At 40.8% G+C, this 14,905-nt stretch overlaps 1 protein-coding gene across 5 annotated transcripts in view; it reads right to left on the bottom strand.

Annotated features, from left to right (window-relative positions):
• The window catches only part of PTCH1 (patched 1), an 86,384-nt gene that overhangs the window by 47,562 nt on the left and 23,917 nt on the right, over positions 1–14,905 (bottom strand). For all 5 annotated transcript variants that reach the window (XR_006291109.1, XM_043547282.1, XM_037901716.2 and 2 more), the window contains exons 3-5: positions 2,615–2,804; positions 374–443; positions 156–247 (exon numbers count right to left, since the gene is read on the bottom strand). Coding sequence is in view for 4 of the 5 variants with exons in the window: in XM_043547282.1 (XP_043403217.1) it covers positions 156–247; positions 374–443; positions 2,615–2,804 (352 nt within the window). In the remaining variant the exon portion in view is untranslated. The remainder of the gene's footprint in view (positions 1–155; positions 248–373; positions 444–2,614; positions 2,805–14,905) is intronic.

The following is a 14,905-nucleotide window of genomic DNA, read 5'->3' as shown; positions in this document are numbered from 1 at the left end:
AATAAAATCCATATACATTTTCTGACTCATCACTAATGTTTTTATTTCTTGGTTAAACCAGCATCTGAATAAACAATGGGAATGGAATGTGAAAACATGCTCAGTTTTATGATTAAAAAATCCCCACAGACTAGAAAATAAAACAGTTCACTTACAATAGATAGGCAGTCCCTGCTTGTAACTTTGCCCCCTCCCAGAAGCAGTCCAAAGGTGTGATGATTAAACAAGGATAAAGATATTCTATAATCTGTCAAAGTTAGAAGGGAAAAAAACACATACATTTAGACTAGACCATACCAAAGTGCCCAAGTGGAAGTTATTATGAAGAGTGTGGAAGTAAAATGTGTAGAAACCAAATTCATGGTGTATCTACCTGGTCCATGTACCCTGCTTCTGTGATAAGTTCTCCTGATTTAAAACATAAATGTTCCAATTTCCATTGTCTGTAAAAAATATAAAGAACAAAAATTTCTTCCACAATCAAAAGAATGCATTATATAAACACAACACACGTTTAAAATTGCAATTCACATATGTAGATGCCTCACTTCTAGGTAGTTAGTAAGCACTGAGAAAGAGAGGTCTCATTTGGAGTGAGCACCCCACACCTCACAGTGCAAAGGCCTCTTTTGGTGCATCTACACCAGTAGAGTTTATGTTAGGCATGGCAAGTAGGCATGGTATAAAAGTCATTAAAAACAATGGAGCTACTCTTGGAGCAATGTGTTATTCAATGTGAACGAAGGTGACAGGATCTGGCTCCTGTAAGTGGGACTACTTATAGCGTAAGGCACTAATTAATGTGACTAAAGAGGGTGCCGGCAGGAGGGACAGAATCTAGCTCAGTAGGCTGGAATAATCCTAGCCCTAACTCATCTGTGCTGGAGAGTAGGAAGAGTTAAGAGTCTACCTCCCAGTTTGGCTTTGTTACAACTATCATCATCTCAGCTTCTAGCACTTGGGGAAGTGCACGAGCTATCCTGGAGATACTCCCCCAGAAACAAGTGGGCAGGAAGGGACAGGGTGTAAGCAGGACCATGGCTCCACCCATGCTAGGCACCTGCTCTGATACATAAGAGTGTATCAGATTACTTCCCCAACCAAGAGGTAACCCTGGCAGGAACTGAGCCTCAGCAGGGTACCTAACTTTACTATCTAGCGCAGGGTCAACAATGGATACTTATTGTTAAAGGTCACCCTTAATACTAGACACATTTATTCCTCTTACCACGCTTAATTTTATTTTTAGATAGACAATTTAATCAAGCAGACCTCAGATACATTAAGCACCTGTACAGATACCGAGAAACCCAAGTTTGGCATCCCTGTGTCTACACCAAATAATCAATTGGGACTCCATTTCCTATTAGAACAGCAGCTAACTCAGGGGTGGGCAAACTACGGCCCGCGGGTCGGATCCAGACCCTTAGGGCTTTGGCTCTGGCCTGCGGGATTGCCCCCGTGGTGCTGCAGGCCCCGCGCCACTCTCAGAAGTGGCTGGCACCACGACTCGGGGCCCTTACCTCCAGGCACCGCCCCCCGCAGCTCCCATTGGCCGGGAACGGGGAACCACAGCCAATGGGAGCTTCGGGGGAAGTACCTGGAGGCGTGGCAAGGGCAGCACGCGGCACCCTGTGCCTCCCCCTCTCCCAGGAGCCACACAGGGACGTGGTGCCGGCCGCTTCCCGGAGCGGCACGGCGTAGGGCCAGGGCAGACAGGCAGGGAGCCTGCCCTGGCCCCGGTGCAGGCTGCTGGCACTCCAGAGCTGCTTTAGGTAAGCGGTGCTGGGCCGGAGCCTGAACCCCTCCTGCACCCCACCCCACAACTCCCTGCCCTGAGCCCCCTGCACCCCTCCTGCACCCCAACTCCCTGCCCTGAGCCCCGTCGCACCCCGCACCCTTCCTGCACCCCAACCCCCTGCCCTGAGCTCCCTCCCGTAGTCCGCACCCCTCCTGCACTCCCACCCCTCCTCTGCCCCAATCCCTTGCCCTGAGCCCGTTCCTGCACACCGCACCCCCCCCCCCCCGCCACACTCCACACTCCCTCCCATACCCCAACCCCCTGCCCTGGCCCTGCATACAATTTCCCCACCCAGATGTGGCCCTCAGTCCCAAAAGTTTGCCCACCCCTGGGCTAGCTCCTGTTCCCAAAGTCTTGCAATATCACCTGCACTAGTGTCCACAGTCACTACTTGTTTCCTTCAGGTGGCAGTGAGTGAGGGCATCTCCCATGTGGGGGGCTTCTTACTGCTCTGAATCCCACCAATGAGGTCTTAACATCACATGCAGGTTCAGTGGTGCAGAGTCAACACTACTTTACCAAGCAATAGGCCTGAGACTGCAGGACTACTCTTATGAGTAATGGTTTCAGGCTTTGATCCAATGCTTCTTATCTTTGCTTTATTTATTGAGATCCAATCACTCACTGTTATCATAAAACTCTTTCAAATATCTAAGTCCTGACAATCAAATACAAATTAAAATGAAGTGCCAACAGAAGGTGTTCTGAATTGCTAGCCTTTCAAAAATGCATGTAAAGCAGAGAATAAGTATATATTTACATGTTAGTAGATATAAGTATAAGATCAGAAATGCCTTTGCTTCCCCACCTTACCTGTTGTACATATAAATGTGTACCCTACTGGCTTGAAGTGCAGAGTCAAGGTGCTGTCTGAGTGCTTCTGTTGTTAGTACATTAGCACCATCTTCTTGTGGTGTCTGAATCATGAGCTGGGGATTAAACATGGCCTCTTCTCCAATCTTCTGGCGCGTGTAATTTAACTCCCGACTCACTCGTCCACCAACTGACAGACAAATATTTACAGCTTTGTATTAGCCAATAATTTACTCTAGATTCACTTATAAGAGCTCACAGATCACCAATAAACTTCGCCATAAGTATGGAGTATGTGGTAGTCAGTTTTCATCTGAAGTCATTTTAAAGCTAATATTAAATTCATTTTGCCAACAATGTAACACAAAATTATTCTTCATTAAAAACAACACTAAAAATGTGATGTGTAAATTAGAGGCTGTTAGACTCATGCTTTTTCTACATTATAATCAATATTCCAGAAGTAGAAATTAAAATAAAATAAAATTGAGAAACCTTTTCCTTACAGACCCAACCAAATATTTCTATGCTACAATTTCTTACACTTGTATAAACAGTCTGCTCCAATAGCACATTTCAAGATAAATGGCTTCAATTTACACTCTTCTAAATAATTTGGCAATGGCAGAAGGCAAAATGTTTCTCTTCAGTAAAAAAAGGAGGGAGAAGGGAAGAGTAAATGAGCATAAGTACTTCTTTCTGCCTTTCAGAAAAATGTGAAAATATTGCTATTAGGTTCACATAATGAGGTGCAGTTTGAGGGCAACAGAAATAAATTTGATAAAATTTGATAAAATAAATAAATTTGAGCAATCTACCCTAATGGTCTAATAGCCACACAATGTGCTGCCATGCAGTGGATCAGAGTTCATGGACCAAATTTGGTCCTAAGCCCACATCGGCTGTATAGCCTACTCCATATCAAGAGATGGCAGACAAGAAAAAATGGGGAAGAAGTGTAATACTGATGGGTTCTAGAGGAAGTCACATTCAATCTTCCTTGCCAGAGAGAATGAAACAAGCGTGGGAAATGGGTGAAGGCAGTCCCTGAGTATTATCCCCCACTGACAGCACCAGAGCTTTCAGCTAAAGAAACCATTCATATTCATTTCATGTTGGATAGAACTTTATTCCTCATGTAGTCTGATGGGACCACTTATGGAGAAAAGTGTTACCCAGTGAAAGTAACGGTACCAGAATATAGCCTTCTGTAAATAAAGATACCTCAGCTTCCGTCTGTCACAGAGTTTTCTTGGTTCACATTCCAGGAAACAAACAATCTTTGGAGAAGTAAATAACTGTTTGCACAAAGCTCTTGGTTCCTTTTCTCCACCCATTATATGTGGCATTACCACCTCCACATGTTATAATATAGATACCAGATCACAACCAACATTAGCAGCAGATACTTCACTTTTAACACCCCAGTTATTAGAGCACAGCAAAAAAAATATTTCACTGGGATTTTTCATTTATCACAAAAGAAAACAAATAACATGAAACCGTGTATATGGAATTCTACCCAAGAAATATACTTGCTATTTCTTCTTTTTTAGTTTTTTTACATTAAGTGAAAAAAAATTAAATGCAAACACAAATCAAACTCTGTAATCCAAATCAAGTTATTGATCTAGCCTGAAAAGCTATTTATCACATCCATCCATTTCTTAAAGTACAGAACTGCACTTATAGCAGGTGTTCATAAAATCTTACTGCTTTCCTGATAAGGTTAATGATTACCCTCACTTCTGTCTCCCTAGGACAATGCTCTGAGTCACTCTAACAAAGTTTGACTCAGCTTGCATAGGTGCCAATGACACACGTTTTATGTGTGATAATCTATAGTTCTTATAACAAAAGTCAGTCTCTGCACTCCTTTCCAAAATCCTTTAGCTGCAATCCATTCAGGACTGAAAATGCCTCTTCTCTATGTTTCCACAGCGCCCATCACATTGATGGCCCAGTCTAATTAGAGCCTTTGGGTGCTACCATAGCATAACTATTTACTACGACTACAACATGCTCTGCCATTCCACTCCTGAACATATCACTTTACTTTTGGAATCAGAGGAATTTAATTCTATTTTAGCCAACAGCTCAAATCTAATGTAAGACAAAAGACATTCCCCATCTCTGCTGAAAGTGATCAACTGTTTACTATCAACAGAAATTATTGCTTCCTAATGGAGGTGCTGTCAAACTATATTAACCTCAATGAAGAAGGCAGATTTAGCTAATCAGAATTACATCACATCAGTCAGTCGATAGGAGAGAAGCTATTTTTTCTTTTACATTCAATATAGGAATAACAAAATGGTTCAAGAAAATGGGCATATTCCTCAGTATGTTCAAAATGGAATGTGCAGCAGCATTCTTGTTAAACAGACATTACATCATTTATTAATTTTTTCCTAGTTCCATTTGGTATTTCACTTACCTCAATAGGATTAAAACATGGTTTATCAGACTATTTTAAAGGCATTTTAAATTATGTAAAACACATACAAAACTATTTATAAATTAGATTTAAAAGGAACAATCTGACTGATCGCCAAAGATAGATATGTGATAACATATTTATAGATTGGAAGCAAATAGTTACATCAAAGGCCTTTCAATATGTCCAATGAAGAGAGGAAGAAGAGTCAAAAATAGGGAACATTTTCTATCCACTATTTGCTTTTATTCATTTTAAGGATTTAAAGACTCCATAATCATCAGCTGAGTAATCATCATTTTTTCAACTGTTCCAGCCAACCCATGTGCTCTGCCCTTGTCTTGCAAGTATCCACAACTAGTGCCGAAATGACTCTTAGAAGGCAGACACCATTAAAAAATAATGCCACTAAACTCTACTTGAAGCTATCAGTCTTATTATGTACTCAAAGTTATGCCAATACCTCACAACACATGCACACTCTGTTGTGTGTCATTCCTTACATATATTTAACAAGTACAAATATATACTGCATGTGTCAGAAAATTCCTTCTGAATAACAGGCACTGTGGAAAATCTTGTTCATTATCCAAATGATGGTCTTTTTTGTTGTCTTTTTTCTTTTTATGTAATGCATTTTTATGTGGGAAACAAGAATACTTTTTAGTCAAATCTCTACTGAGATGTGCCTAAATAGGTCAATGGCCTATAATAACAATATATCTCATTTTATTTGTAAACAATGTTGCATATAGAAATATCTTAAATGGAAGAGAGCAAAGAAAGTAAAGAAATTTCTGGTTTGATGTTTTGATGATAAAATCCTTGAGGGTCACGCTCATGGTTTTTGATATTTGAGCCACCTGATGGCATTCTAGTCCTGTATTACATGATTCCTTATGATTTAGTGTCTGTATTGAGCTGGTAGCATTATTGCCTCCAGGCTAGAAGACAGATATAATTACAAATCAGTACCTGGGCTCATAGCCAGTGATGATACTACATTACAGTATGGGTACTACTCTCTTACAGGTGCCATCAGATTCTGGGTGGCTGTGTGGAAATAAGACACCACATCCCTTTTCAAAAATCCAGGGTAATAAAATCAGTGTTCTCGCCAACATTCCTCTGTTAATAAATCAGTTTTTAATGCTCAAGAATGTGTGTGAAAGCTAGTGCTGAATGTTGGATGACTGCTGCATTTGCATACACTCCCAGTAGCTTCCTCACCAACACACTTCAAAATAATTTTCAAATTAAATATCAGTTCTTGTGAGACTGGCATTCCCCAAGAAGACTGAAGTCATCTATTCATGCGCAGGACGCTACAGAACAGGAAGTACCGTGCAAGCTTCTCTCACAGTGCTTTGCCAAAGTTCTTCAGACTTGACCTTGAAAGATCATCTGTATTAGTACAGAGTAATTCAGTTTCCATGCTCATTAAGGGCCTGATTATGCTTCTGTTGAAGTAAATGGAAGTTCTCTCCTGACTTCAGTGGGAGCCAGATCAAGTGTAAATCCTTTGCCTTTCTCAGGAGACTGTAAAAAGTGCTAATTGTGATGTGGACACTAGTCCACTAAAAACTGGACTAAGACCATCAACTTTTTTCTGAGACCAATGAACAGCTGTCAGGTGGTAACAAGTTTTAGTCTTCTTTAACCCAAGGCAGATTTGAACCAGTGACCTAGAGGTGAAAGGCTCTGTATCTTATTACCAAGCCCTTGAGCCACACTTCCAGTATCTCAGTCATCACTTTGTAAAGTGCTTTACAATACCTTAAGTATGAAGAACCCTACATAAAATTAAATTCTGTTCTGCCTTATTATATATCTCAAAATACTGACACACATTTCCCAAACACAGTACAACACAGCAGTACTGAACTCTTTCCATTCTACCTACGGTCCTATATTTGTTTTCACTTTGGCAATTTCAAACTGCCAGACTTCCCCTGACTTACTAATAGTCTCAAAATGATTATGTAATTCAATTGATACATTCATTTCGGTAACACTGGCTTACACTTCATTGTCTTAGTTATACCTGTCTCATAAGTAGCTTCAAGCATTTATATGCATTACATCAGTACCCACTGAAAGCACTCTGGAACCTGTTACTAGAAATTGGAATTCCCTCTGGATAAAGTAATTTTATTAACAAGCCTCTCTTCTGCTACAAACTTTGACACAGAAATCACAGAATGAGTGACAGCCAAAAGCACTGTTCATTAATTTGCTGTCCAACTTATTGTTCGAGAGCATTAAAGATTTCTCTTTCAGAAAGTCATGCAGTGTCCCATTTCAAATGAGTGACATTACAGTTTTGGACATATTCGGGGGATTTATTTATTTTTAAAGTAAGGATCCTTTTTTATAGTTACTTTTCATCCAACTGTACTGTAAATGACTTAAAATTATCTAATGTAAGTCCCTCCCAAAGAAGATCCCTGTAAACAAAATATACCCTTGGATTTTTCAAGCGTATGGATATCTAACTGCATGTATGAAGGACAGAATTTGGACACAAAGGTCAATATTTCAAGAGTGACTATTGTTTTTGCATGCCTCTATTGTTGGGTGCTCAGCTTGATGAACCTAACTAGGGCTTGGTTTTTCAGAAAGTGTTGAGTACCTGTTCTCTTAGAATCATGCCCCTTGACAGTGTCTCCATTTGGGTACACAAAAAACTGAGGAACCCAAAACCAATAATCACTTCTGAAAATAATGCCCTGAAGTTGTGAAATTTTCTTTAAGTATGGGGAACATTACATTTTTCATTTTCAGTACTATAAATCTTCATTTTTAGATCATTATGGACTAATGATGCTGGTTTGCCATCTATTTTGAAATCTATTCCACCTAACATAGATTCTTAGTGTCATTTGCTAAGTATATGTTCCGTCCCCCACAAAAAAAGAGAGAGATTGCTCCAGTCCGGTACATCTTCGTATTCAAAAAGGCATGTAACAGCAAGGCTTCCTTTCCTATCTCTTCTGAAGTGTTTTAGAGTGCTCTCATTTACTGTTTGGGCAATTCCAAGAGCAACTCCCCAGCAGTCTGCGATACCAGTTATGACTAAACAGTGGAGGCAACTATTTTATAATAAAAACAGGGATTGAAAAAATATATCCATGATACATGCTGGCCTGAGAACTAAGCCTAAGTAACCTCACTGCAAAATAGCTGTGTGGCCACACCCACAAAGTCACACACACGAAATGCCATACCCCTGCAAGTTTAAGGAACAGAACACTTGTCTACTGTATCAATTTGTCTACTCTCTTTTTAATACATTTTAAAAAGTTCAACTCATTACATCTCTTTTGTTGTACCTTCTTTTCCCTTCCTGACTTCACTTTTCCTTTTCTGTCCTATAGAAATTTGTGGTGCATCCTTTCCAGCATCTGTTCTCTTTTCCTTCTCTCTGCAACCCTTCAATCTGTTTTCTACCTCCTCCCTTTTTTTTCTTGCTCTCCTTTCTTCTCTCAAAATCAATCTCTCTATATACATATATAAAATCTATTGACATATATACACACACTATATACTTTTTTCTAACTTAACCCATCAGTCTTTTGCTCATTCTTGCCCACCCAATACACCTCCATACACATACATGCTCCAAATTTTACCAAAGACTTACGAGTCAGAGGACTAACCCTACTGAAGGCCATTACAAAAGATGGAAGGGTGCCCTACCGTCCAGGTAAGAAACCAACATCCTATCCAGTTGTGGAGAAAAAGGTAGGTGCTGGGATTTGTACCAGCATGTTATCTCTGGACAATGTTCCTCAGCTCTCTATCCCCGCTTTACCCACTCCCCAACCTTTTCTGGCTGGAAGGGAGGAAGAGCACGTTCCCCCCCCCCCCCCCCCCCCGTTTCCCCTTCTCCCAACTCTCTACACTCCGGCTGCTGTGAGAGTAAGAAGGAAGTGTATCCATTACCGTACCTCTCCCTAGCCTCCTACCTGTTGAAGAGGGGGAATGTACTACTCTAACCTTTGCTCAACTTTCTGATTACTGCTCATGGGATGCTACCCCTCACCTATTCTCTGTTTGAGTCTTCCCCATACATAGTCTTGGTGATGCTCAGGGCTTTTCCAAGCAGCAGCAGGGTGAAAGTGATCCAGTTTTGTAATAACTATGTGACACTGAAGCTTACTAGTAAGCCAGAATTATCTTTATCTACCTTTCCTCTTGTATAGCATGTTTTGAGATTACACAAGTATATACCTGTCTCTTGGCAGGAGGCAGTATCCACTGTCTCCAAAGACATTTTTCTTTTTTATTATTAATCAAATGCAAATACAAGATATCAACTAAAAAGATCAGCACAAACTAATACTTTCAATTAGTATTCAAACAGAAACCTCTAAAGTGGAAGTTGGGGAGAGGAACTCCCCTGACTGATGAGAGGATTATCCTGCCTCTTACTGGACAGCTGTTAATAACTACTGTTTCTGAACCTTAATGGCTTTCTGATCAAACAGACACTTCTTGTTCTCAAAATAGTTCCTTCTGTAGTGGATTGTTTGGCATATGAGATGGATCCATCACCTGAAGTTTATTACTGGTGCTCAGTATCTTTTCCACTGTCAGAGATTGGGTGACCATGTGTTATTTTTGTCCACACATGGGCATTGTCAGAAGTATTCTGGATGCCCACAAGATACAGAGAGACAGTGTCCTCCATGGTATTATTTAGATGTTTTTGTTCCTTCTCTAGGACTGACATTCACGGTGCAGATGGCATAAGCTGTTACCTTGGCAGATTTCCAGCCATTTTCTGTTTGAAATCCAGTATTCACTCCCACTCGCAAAGGTGGCAACTGGCATGTTCGTTGAATTATTTCTTCTGTTGTGTATTGTTCTTTTGTAACTATTTCTGGGTAGTCTGGTTTATGAAGAAGTTTGGACACTAAAATCTTTGTCCTTCTGCCCACAAATTTCTGAACTGGTGATCCTAGGAAAGCATTGTGAGGTATGCTTCAATATGCTAATGGAATGGCGAGTAAGATTCATTTGAATGTATCAGAGTTTTATTAAAATCCAGTTGTTTACTATTTATACTGTCTTTTCTGCTCACCCATTTGATTGTGTAAAATAAGGGCTTGATGTGGTGTACCTATACTGATCCATCAGAAAACTCTCCTGTAATGAGTCACTTGTAAATTGTGGGCTATTACCAGCAATTAACCAGAATACCATGGTGGATCAAGCTGTGATCTGTAGTGTCATTACAGTGTCACTCGATGTATTGTGCAACGGTTCAATTTTAAAAATACAAGATAATCTTTCCGTAATTCAAACAGATCTGTGCCAGCCTCAGACTAATGGCAATCAGGGATATCATGTAGTGTCAGTGGTTCTTTTGCTTGTACTTATTGCATATCATCACACTTGAATGCCCTATCTTCAATCGCAAGCGGGCTTTTGGGGGAGGTCGGAGCACTGCAATCAAGTGCTAGTTTTGACAATACTAACTGAAAATGATTTTCAGAAAAACCTGAAAACGGGAGCTATAGTTTTGGACCTGAAGGCAGCAGATGACAGTCTGGCACATGGGACTCTTAGTTCTATTGCCAAGAGCACTCCCAGCATGGGTAGTCAACATTGTTGACCTTCTCCTCTGCAACAGAAGGAGTGCACATGGGAGACAAAGTTAGCACGTGGAAAAGACATACGAACGGTCCACCCCAAGGCTCTGTGCTGGGACCAATGTTTTTCAACCTGTACACAAACGACCTTTTGCTCACCCAGTCAAGTTAACATATGCAGATGACATTTGCTTAGATATACAAGCATGATCTTTTCCAGAACTTGCAGATGCCCAGAATGTTGACTTAATTAAGATAGCAGAATATTGTAGAGTCAGTGGTATTTACAACCAAGTGTGACCAACACAGTTTGGAGCGTGTTCCATCTTTACAACTCCAGAGCAGACCAAGAACTGATTATCTTTCTCAATATACATAACTTGAAACATGAATCCCACCCAGTCTACTTCAAAGTAAGCCTAGATAAATCTCTCACATCTCTAAACCACCTGAGGAAAACTGCAGCTCAGGTGAGGACATGCAACAACTTTCTAAGCAAACAGGCCGCCACTTCATGGGGAAAAAATGCTCAAACTAGACGATCATCTGGTTTAACCCACTGTTACTCTGCAGCAGAATACTGTGCTCTGGTCTGGCTTCATTCATCTCATGTCAAGTTGGTTGACACACAACTACACTCAACCATGTGCATCATAACTGGGATATTTGACCCACACCATCATTCCTCCACATACATCTGCCCTGAGAATACTACAGCCAGACTCATTGAGAAGATCAGGGCAAATGAGCCTACCACTATAAACAGAGGTTCTTTGACCACCCAAGAGCATGCTTGTCATCAAGGCACCCATTGTGGGCCCACTTGCCCTGCCCAGATTTCTCTGTAATGTTGATGTGGCATGAAGAATGGTCTGCAGCCAACGTCAGAAACCATTTCTTATAACTGATCTGACCACGGGTGTACTCAGCTTTGATTTGCCACTCTGCCCATGGGCCCTTCTGAATAGATTAAAATGGGCCAGGGTCACTGTGCAGCCAGCCTTCACACCTGAGGCCAAAGAGAGGATCCCACATGGAGCTATGGCCAAAGACAGACAATGTCACACATCACTGACAAATGCCCTCTGACCAGTTTTGACAGTGGTCTGAGGGCTTTGCATTTGGCTGATGAGGCTGCCACAAAAAAGCGTGGCAAGCTCTGCTTCTGATAAGAAGAATGGCAACGTTCATGCCTGGCCAGAATAAGACATCCAGAGCTCTATTCTTTCACATCTCAGTATGCAGGTGGGCACTGTATACTATGTTTAACTTTTCTGACCTCATATGGTGCCACATTATGACACAAAGTTCTTTCTATGGAATCCTATCACTTGTAGCAATTTCATCACAACAATCCACAAAAGTTTCATACTTGGAGATGTGTGGGCTTTTTTTGTCAGGTATCCATCTAGAATTACTTTTATAAGTTGATGTAAGTGCAAATCATTTTTGTGTATCTTGTTTGCGGCTTGTCAAATATTATTTCAGAAATAGTTAGTACTTGAGTCATGTTTATTTAGCAGCTTTCTGCTTCCACTATTTAGAAGTGTCCTTGAAAGTATGTCTGCTATAAGATATTTATTGAGACTGATTTTCAGGTATGATTTCCTCAGTAACATCTGATTTTACCATTCGGTCATATTCAGAATTTACTTTATCTCACCATGCTAATGGGATTTTACATAGTACATGAATTTTTGGGAACTCACTGAAACACATATAAATGTGTTATATTTTATCTTTAACACATCTCTGTCTGTTAAACACCCCATCAAATTATTCAAGAACATCTTTTGCATTCCACTCTGTAGACAATTTACACATCCATCTGATCATTTGCAGGCTGCTCTTCTCCCTTAGCATGCTTTGCATTAAGTTTATTGATAACAAATCTGGTCTCTGCTATATATTTACGCCTGTATTCTACTACTTAGATGCACTCCATTTCTTTCACTGCTTGCTAACACTAATTTGGGAAGAACAGATTTCATCATCCCTTTCAATATTTACTGGTCTTTGCAAATTCAAGTCCATTTTTCACAGTTATCTTGTTTTGAACCTGGTTATCAATTATGTTACACTCACTTGGTCTCTACATAGTCCACTTGTTACTATTCACATAACTTAGCTTATCATAGTGGTCAGAAGACTCACCTGGCATCCAGGTTCTTGTAAAGAAAATAAGCCTTCTCTAGGTGACAATCAAGAATGCATTCAAATGTTGGACTGGCTTTGTTTAGCAGTTTGCAGTCCTCTTTGTGCTCCCCCTGCAGAATGCACTGTAGATTTACAATGCTATGTACAACAGTATGGAGGATTTCATCCCCTCCAATTTCTATTCAATACTACTTGCTTCCAGGAAAATCTGGAAGTCTTGTAACCACTTCTTCCAGCTCTCTGCCAGGTTCCTTTCCAGAATGAAGGATTCAGGTGGCTTCATTTTGCTCCATTTTTTGGCAAAAGATTCAATTTTTCTTCTTCTACTGTGCAATAAAATTTGCAGCATGCAGGAATGCTGCAAAAGACTATTCTTTATTCCCTGTCCTATTATTAGGGGCCCTACCAAATTCACGGCCATGAAAAACATGTCATGGACTGTGAAATCTGGTCTCCCCCGTGAAATCTGGTCTTTTGTGTACTTTCACCCTACACAATACAGATTTCACCAGCATTTCTCAAACTGGGGGTCCCGACCCAAAAGAGGGTTGTGTGTGTGTGTGTGGGGGGGGGGGGGTTGCAAGGTTATTTTACGGGGGGTCACGGTATTCCCACCCTTCTGTACTGCCTTCAGAGCTGGGTGGCTGGAGAGCGGTGGCTGCTGGCCATGTGCCCAGCTCTGAAGGCAGTGCCACGCCAGCAGCAGCGCAGAAGTAAGGGTGGCAATATCGTAACATGCCAGCCTTATGTCTGCGCTGCTGCTGGAGGCGGTGCTGCCTTCAGAGCTAAGCTCTTGGCCAGCAGCCACCGCTCTCTGGCGGTCCCGTTCTGAAGGCAGCACTGCCACCACCAGCAGCACAGAAGTAAGTGTGGCAATACTGTGACCTCCAAACAATACCCTTGCCCCCAACCCCGTTTTGGGTCAGGACCCCTACAGTTACAACAGTGTGAAATTTCACAGTTAAATATCTGAAATACTAAAATTTAGGATTTTTAAAATCCTTTGACCATGAAATTGGCCAAAATGGACGATGAATTTGGAAGGACGCTACCTGTGATATAAGTTAGAGTTACAGAAGGTTATATCCCCCTCATATGACAGGGATCATTGTTTACTACTCCAGTGCTACTATTACAAATTTCACCAATGCACACAGAGTTATGAATAGCAACAGTGAAAACTGACAAGACTGAGGTCAGTCTTCATCCTGATGCAACTTGACAAAGCTCAAAGCAGCAACTGGGGAAGTGGAGTTGTGCGCAGATTCAACAAAACAGCTCAACATCAGTTGCTTCAATGCATGTTTGGAAAGGTTTCTTTGCAACTTCAAGGACTAGAAAGTTTAACAAAAATAAAAGCTTAAACTCTATATAAGCAGATTTATATCATCACAGATGAGTGATTTTTTAAAAATTGTATTTAGTGAAAATAAACCAAAATGTTCTAAGTGTTTCTGATATTCTTTAAGACTTTCCTAGCTTGATGCAGCTCTATGATGGGAAATTTAAAAAGGGCAGGAAAAACGTACAAGAAGCTGCAAAAAATGTTATACAAGACTGCAAAAAGCATAAAGGAATTTACAAGTGTCAACTGCTTTTTTGGTGTTATTTATATTTTCCACTTAAATGTAATATTCAGTAAGTATTTATCAAGTAGGGACACGTCCTTGGTAACAGGATATGGAGCTGTTCACCTCTGGGTCACCGTTTCTAATCCAACCAGGAACAATAGTGACCAAAAGTTGTTTACCATCTGCCAGCTGTTTGGTAGCTTATGTGAAATGAGTTGGTGGTCTCAGTCCATTTCCTAGTGGGCAGGTGTCCATATTATAAAAACCACCTTCACAATTGACATCCTTGTTAAATATCTCAACAAAGAGATTGAGGAATGAATGGACATGAAAAGTGAACTATCCTCTTTCCCAAAGAGATAGTCCCTTCAGGTCAGAGCTTAGACACACAGGTTGGATGGGGAAGTCTAAACTAACTGCTGCCCAGACTGGAAGGATTTTATAGAGAAATAAAGGATACTAGTCTGCAATGTTTACTGGAAATTGGGGGCAGATCGTCAGCTAGTGTAAACTGTCATAGCTCCATTGA

The sequence above is a fragment of the Chelonia mydas genome, chromosome 5 (genome assembly GCF_015237465.2).
Source record: "Chelonia mydas isolate rCheMyd1 chromosome 5, rCheMyd1.pri.v2, whole genome shotgun sequence".
Taxonomy (NCBI): domain Eukaryota; kingdom Metazoa; phylum Chordata; order Testudines; family Cheloniidae; genus Chelonia; species Chelonia mydas.
Note: the sequence above shows the minus strand (reverse complement) of the source record. Positions and strands in the feature narration are given on the sequence as shown.